At 36.8% G+C, this 7,703-nt stretch overlaps 1 protein-coding gene and 1 long non-coding RNA gene across 2 annotated transcripts; one reads left to right on the top strand and one right to left on the bottom strand.

Moving 5' to 3' along the window:
* The first annotated feature begins 3,228 nt into the window (after positions 1-3,228).
* On the top strand, positions 3,229-4,900 carry LOC119190791. Its single transcript, XM_037443661.1, has 4 exons — positions 3,229-3,292; positions 3,401-3,434; positions 3,882-4,023; positions 4,584-4,900. The coding sequence occupies exons 1-4, from the start codon at positions 3,238-3,240 to the stop codon at positions 4,680-4,682; spliced, it is 330 nt and encodes a 109-aa protein (XP_037299558.1). The 5' UTR covers positions 3,229-3,237; the 3' UTR covers positions 4,683-4,900.
* Positions 4,901-4,907: 7 nt separating this feature from the next.
* LOC115449835 lies at positions 4,908-7,671 on the bottom strand. The gene is made up of 2 exons (XR_003939215.2): positions 7,597-7,671; positions 4,908-7,472 (listed from the first exon to the last, which is right to left on the bottom strand). It is a non-coding gene; the product is annotated as an uncharacterized LOC115449835 (long non-coding RNA).
* Between the last annotated feature and the right edge of the window lie 32 nt (positions 7,672-7,703).

Raw genomic sequence — 7,703 nt, 5'->3', positions numbered from 1 at the left:
ACAGGATACTACGAAGTATACATAGCTTCTCACATTTGTCTACATTTTGACTGGATTTTTAGTAAAATTAAGCACTAAGGAAGCTTCCTTAGTTGATAATACTTTATACCTACACTAAAGCCAGTAGTAGTATTTTTAACGTGTACTGTAATATATGTATATGTGTATACTTTCAATTGTCATCGAACATCCCTTTCAGAATATCGACATAAAAATACCTTTATCATAGAATACCACGGCCCAGCGACCACATCTCCACCACGACAATAGCGAACACACATTGCAGTATCAGTTTGCCTTAGTTTTAAGAACAGCCTGTAACATCAAACTCATTCTCTCGGGCAAAAGAAACCAACATGACGTACACCTCGACCTCCTGGACAACTGCTCATGTATTTAAACCACCAATACACTACAATATAGATTAACACCTGTATGAGAAGAGACTAAACTTCGTCGCAAGCGAAACTATGACAAATCACTAGTATATTTATAAATAACCTCCTAAGAATAGGAGGGTCAATGTTAAATGGCTACTGAATTACTCGTTGTATGTTGAACTTTATGCATTCCCAAGGCCAAATTATGATTCCTAATGTTTTTAAGCTCCGATCTGACGTACCTGAGCATCTGATGCACACGTCAACTCTCTCTAGGCTGAAGAAAAATGTTGTGGGTAAATAAATTATATATTTGTTACAAAAAGTTCTAGACTCGAATGTCATTCAACTCTCCTATGCTTGGACTCAAAACTTCGTACATATTCACTCATCACAAACAATTAGTTATTGGGTCTCGCTGATATTACTGTTTCATTTTAATATCAAATGATCGATTTCTTTTCGGATTAATAAACATTGTCAGAGATTCGCCAAGCTTCAACGCTCGAAATCCGTTAAAATGCAAGCCATTGTTCATCCTATCTTAAAAGAGTTGTAATGGCGAGTGTGTGGGCGGGACTCGCAGTGCCGTATCACAACACGAACTCGATAAATTTAAAATGCAGCTCCCACTCTTAACTATGTGAAGTTAACAAATTAGAACTTAATTAACCGTTGGTGCGTTTATTATATCTGTTTCTAATTTACAAAACTTTTTCAATACCAATTTTAGTATCTCTATATCTCAATATTATTTTAAAAACTCAATAAAACAATGAAAAGACATACCAAGTGCAACCACGTTACCACCTGTTCGCTAGTTGTTTCATAGCATGACGTGATAGAAAGCGAGTCTAACTCCATATCGGGCACAAATCCAAACTCCAGGCTTATACTGACCGGACAAACCCAACAAAACTTTGCCCTGTTCTGAATTCGAACCTGTAACCTCAGAGCAGTGGTAGTACCGCGCACACAATACATCTCCGACACCGAAGCAGTTAAACAAATCAGAAACAAAAAATGCAACATTTCGCTTGCGAAATATATATAAATACTGAAATACCCAGGCTTAGTGACTCGACGAGAGTTGTGAGGAGATATTTGGGGAGGGTGTGGGGGATGGATAGGATACCCTCTTTTAGAGATAGACGGAGAGGAGCACTGACTGCCTCGGTGGCGTAGTTGTACTGCATGCGCGGTACAGCAGCGCTCTGAGGTCCTGGGTTCGAATCCCGGGTTGGGCAAAGTGATATTTGGGTTTTTCTGCTCAATACCAGTCTGCAATTTGTGCCCGACATGGCGATAGGCTCGCCCCCTATCACATCCTGGGACGGAACACACTCGGCGAAAAGTAGGTGCCCTAGTTGCACCTCTGCATACCCCTTCACACACACACACACACACACACCATCACGCATGGGATAAATGCGTGATGGTGTGTGTGTGTGTATGTGTGTGGAGAGAGGAGAAGGAGTGGAAATGTTCGCCAGTGTGAGATGTGTATTCGGTGTGAACACCGATCGTACAAGAATTGCCTCAGTTTGGAAGATATCTTTAGCTGGTCGCTTAGTTGTTAAATCTAAAGACATGTTATTAAAAAAAACCTCAATATTCTATGTCCTCGCACAAATACGCGTTGGTTAGACGTTAGTTGCAATTCTGGAGACACAAAAATATTAGTATATTCACTGGGCGTAAAGAACCTCATAACTCTACTCAATGTGTAGTCGTATCTACGGAAGTTCGTGACGGCCGCATATACACACAAATAAACAAATATACATGCTCATGCTCGGACTCATTTCGGCGATCGGCTACGATATCTGAACGCCGCATTATATTATCCTTGATGATTACCACCAAGTATCCAATGTAATGGTATCTGGACCCCGCATAAGACGTAGCATCAAAACTGTGAAAAAATTATAAAAAAAAATAAATAATGCGAGATATATATTATAGATAATTGTTGTCTGCAGGTAATAATTAGCTCGATCCCTGACATATATCTGTTCTTTATAATTATAAATCCGTCTATGCAACGTAATAAAGGGTTTACTTCCTACCTTATATTTGTCATAGCTGTAGCAATGTATTTTATAAAGATTTATCTATTTTACCAGGTAAGCAATATTATGAAACAGTAATTTTAAGCCCGCATACATTATCTATGGACCATAGTACAACATTATATTGACAAATAAGACGGCAACTTTAGATATGGGCGCAGCGAATAGCGACAGTAATGTGGAGTTTATTTTGTAGATATTTTTTACAACCGACTGCTAAAAAGTCTCAGTCTCATAATTAAGTCTGCCTGGGTAGGTACCACCACAATGTCTATTTCTGCCGCTAAGCTGCAATGTGTAATCACTGTTGTAATCCGGTTTGAAGGACATTGTAGCCAATGTAACTACTAGTCATAATAGGTCTTAACATCTCATGTCTCAAGATGGCGAGCACAGTGGAATATCAAACAATACTTTAATATTCAAAGTGTTGGATGGTGTTTCTATTGTTTATGGGTGGTCGTATCGCTTACCACCAGACGAACGGCAAACTCGGCTTCTCTTTCAGAGCAATAAAAAAGAAGCAGGCACATATCTGATGACACTAATATGCCTTAAACTGTGTTGTTCGCCCACCTTTGACCATAAACATTCCCATATCATAGGAGACCTGCTTAACATCTAATAAAATAGAACGTTAATAAAATATTTGATCTTTAAGAACATCAGATTTTCCCGCCCTTAATTCCACATTAATCACAGTCCACGTTACCGCCCCGGTATAAACAAACAAAGCAGTTTACTATAAATCTGTACTTCAAACGTATTTACTGTACTTATCAAAAATGCTACTGCGCGTCGTGTTTTGGGCGAGTATCGCTTTATATTTGTTGAAACAAGGTATTTACTATCATTTTCCTTATACTTGATGAGTTTTATCTTAGTGTCTTTAAGTTATATTAATTATATAAAACTATTTACGAGTAATAACAAATCTGTTCATTTCAGAAACGACGACATCTGCCGTATCGAGGCAAAAAAGGTAATGTATGAAATAATATCAGACAAACTTAGCACTCCAATGTTTGAAGCCTGCAGTCCCTTCCACTTTATGAATCACATTCGTCGTGTCGGTCATCTAAAGATTGTAGTTCTTAATTGCAAAGAAGTAGCGTAGAAATGGACCCAGTGTTAAATATCGTGAAAACTAACTTTACTCTTATGTTTCGTCTCAGTAAGATTGCTTAAGGGGCAACAATATCCCCAGACACTATCTTACCATTTAACTGAAAACTACTATCTCCTGATAGACAGGCATTTTGAGGTTTAATATATTCTGATGTGTGAGGGCTACAATAGCAATACAGTAACACAATGTGCCTACGTACTATAATCCAAAAACGTTTTGCGATTCAAGTTTCATATTGTTTATAATTGGGCTCTACTTTGCATAACCTTATTTCGTAACACACAATCATGTTCTCTTCAGGTGTATAGTAATACAGAAGCAATCTGGCACGCATGGAGACAGCTCGGAAGGTGGCGATGACGATGATGATTACAGAAAACCTCAACCCAAAGAGCCTAGACCTGACAGACTAATGAACAACAAAAAACAACCAGATTACGAGGTAAATCATTATTAAAGAATTATGCTGACATATACCGGATAAATGTACCTGAATGGATAGCAACCATAAATAGAGGAACAGGCGGGCAAAATTCTGATGACAGCAATCTTAGCCCTTTCACCTTATAATAATAATAATAATATCAGCCCTGTATTATATACTTACCCACTGCTGAGCACGATACTCCTCTACTACTGAGAGGGATTAGGCCTTAATCCACCACGCTGGCCTAGTGCGGATTGGTAGACTTCACACACCTTCGAAATTCCTCTAGAGGAACTTCTCGGATGTGCAGGTTTCCTCACGATGTTTTCCTTCACCGTTAAAGCGAACGATAAATTCACAAAGAATACACACATGATTTTTTTTTGTCACCTTTCACCTTTCACCTTACCAGTGACTTTTTACATCACATCACTAAATTCACATATTACCATAATTTAAAAATCTAAACTTTACTTCTATAACGTTAAACTTATAAAGCCAATATCTAAGACTAACTCTAGGCGTTCCATACAGAAATAGAATATCAAGTAATGTAAAAATAATCGTTGTTTTAGCCAGTGCCTCCAGAACTATCAAGATACAGGATGCCTGAGAGGCGAAGTGACCGACTCCGTTTTAGGAAAAGATTTCTGAAGAACTACAAAATGTTATAAATGCAAAAACAACTGTTATGATCCACACACGGACACGGTATTATAATAAAAAAATGTTCTTTGTAATCTTTAATGATAAAATATAATAAATATTACTTATTACTTTATATACCTATTTACTTTGATTTTATATATACCCTAAATAACCGTATTGTGGAAAGGTTATATATCGCCCTCCTCTTTAGAACACATTCTGGACTTAAATATGTAAGAATAAAAAGCTAATAAATTAACACATTATTTTATTACTCTGGTATATACAGTCACAACTCAATAATACACTAAAATTATTACAAACTTACAAAATTTTGACCTAGGTTAAGATAGGTAATTACCAATAATAACAAATGAAAACATACAATTAGGTAACCAAGTATTAGAATCACACTTGAGTACGTTAAGCCCATTTCAGAATGTGTAGGGGCCACATCTTGGACAGTGATCAGCCCTGTACAATGCTTATTCCCTCCGCTCCTCGGAGAGGCGTCGGTTTTGACAGTTGTCAAGTAGAAACCGTTATTTGGGTTATTAAATCTATTTTTACCTAGAAATTTATTGTGATACGGAGATCAATAGTATCCAAATAACAATTTAGTTATCCCTGGTATGAACTCGCTACAAAACTTTTCAAAAGACTTAAATTTTAAAATGGGCCTCATTACAGCTTGTACTATATAACTTTTATATATATGATCATATGTTTTTTCATTATCCATGTGTATTATTATTTCCGCTGAGCACATTTTGAACAAGGTAATAAATAAATAAATTTTAATTCAACACTTAACAACATACTTTGATTCATTTACAGTGAAATAAAAAACATCATTACAGCTTACCCACGGGCATGAGATGAGGCCTCTTACGAATTCAATTAATACCCTTAAGACTCTGTTTTCACAGCAAATGTAAAATACGAAACAAGCCTCATTTCATTAAATCCTAATTTACATTTAAATCGTAGGTAGAGCCAAGACATGACCAAACATTTACTATAAAAAATTGGAAACATATTTTTATATTGGAATTTTATAACAACAAAAAACAACTAACACCTCTTTAGCCCTCTGGGCTACATAATTAAAGGAATATCAATATATTGCTTAAGTTTACCCGCATTTAAGAGATCATCTACTAAGCCAAAAATGCTAACTGCCAGCATTTTTTTCGGTGTCCAAACTTTGACATTAAAATCAATAAACACTATTGAATTAAATGACATGATCACTGATTTACTGCATCAGCACATGACGCGTCCATCTTGTTCTCACCCCGATGACTCTTGGCTCCACCCCATACCTAGTATTAGTATAAAACATTACAAATTGTCTACGCGGTGTGAGTATAAATCTAGCGGTTTGTCTAATTAATAATTTACAATCGTACTTACTTGTTGACTTTGAGTAACATTTTGACTTAGATAACAGGTCCCAAATAAAATACAGTAGAAACCGGCTATAACAACATCGGTTACAACGGCGTACCGTTTATAACGACCAAATGGTGAGATCACATCCGAAACTCTGTGTAAACACCATAATTTATCAGCTGTATGAACAATCGTATTATATCCCTAAGCGAAAATATTGTTTTGATCCTTATTGTAATGTAACAAGCTATAATAACATAAGAAGGATTTATTTTATTGCTATTATTTTCTGTTTTCTTGATCTTTATTATATTTAGGCCGTACATGTCTTAACGATTGATGACAGCACAATATTATATACTGTTACTGTCATTTTATTTGCAAACCAGTCGAGTCGATAATCAAATATTTATTTCAGTATAAAAATTCAATGTCTAGAGCCGGTTTTCACAGTAAAGGGAGAAGAATAATAAAAACATGGAAATTCAAAGTCAAAGTCGTATAAAAGGGACGTATAACTACTAAGATTCTTTCATGCATAAAACAGTTACCCATAGTTTTACTGGCAGTAGTGTTGTACCTTAGTGCATAGTGATGTACAAACTCTGACATTTTTGCAACTCGATTTGATAATCAAACATCCAAACTTTTTGTATTCATTATTGGAGTTTAATTATTTAGTAAGAATATGAGAAGGTAGTTGGTACATCACTTTTGTGAACACGTTATTTATTGGGACTCGTTTCCCAAAACAACTTCCTCAGGATTTCGAGTGGTAAAACTTGTCAACAGGACTAGTTGTCCACTTGTCTTTTGAAACATTGAGAAACTTGTCCGTTTCCCAATGTTTTCTGATCAAATCCAAATGGCAATGAAGTCGTGACATCTTATAAAACCCAAAATACTCCTATTAATCTGATAACACCACTCAAAATCTTGGCACGTTTTTTAACTCTACACCATTCCTTATTCCATACGTCCGAAGACCGGAGGGATCCTAAAACCATAGACAAAATGTTTAGATATGCTCCTCACAAACCTCGTGACAGCCATTTAATGTACAGAAACAGTATATGGAAGCACAATCTGGAAATTTAATAACAGTTTTCATTTGTGTCTTTATATTTTAATTTAGCAACATTAACAATAACTTATTCGCTCTTTGAAAACATATACCTACAAATATTTTCCTGACAACATATGTGGCCACATTTTGGTGTGCTGTGTACAGCGTATCTAAACATTCATATACATCCTCGTCTAAAATTCAACTATGCCTACGATTGTCTAAACTTTGTCCCGCTCTATCACCACCGAAGGGACAAAGACGCACTATGCCACTATTTGCACGTGTTTTTTCACTGGCTCCTTCGGCTCTTTCATCACGTAAGACATGGTTCTTCTTAGTGAGCCGGCTGAATCTGGAACATTATTAACGGTATACTCGGTATAGTGTTAAACAAGAACGAAAAAGACAATAGATAATCAATAATAACAAAAAGGAATGGCTAGACTATTGACATGTAAGGTGTAAGTGTGACGTACTGTAGTGCTGGCAGCGGCGGAAGGAGTGGTGGTCGCAGCGCGCGGGCGAGGCGGGTGCGGAGGCGGGCGGTGCGGGGGGCGCGGGAGGCGCCGCCGAGCCCCCCGGC

Source organism: Manduca sexta, chromosome 26, assembly GCF_014839805.1.
Source record: "Manduca sexta isolate Smith_Timp_Sample1 chromosome 26, JHU_Msex_v1.0, whole genome shotgun sequence".
NCBI classification, from domain to species: Eukaryota; Metazoa; Arthropoda; class Insecta; order Lepidoptera; family Sphingidae; genus Manduca; species Manduca sexta.
Note: the sequence above shows the minus strand (reverse complement) of the source record. Positions and strands in the feature narration are given on the sequence as shown.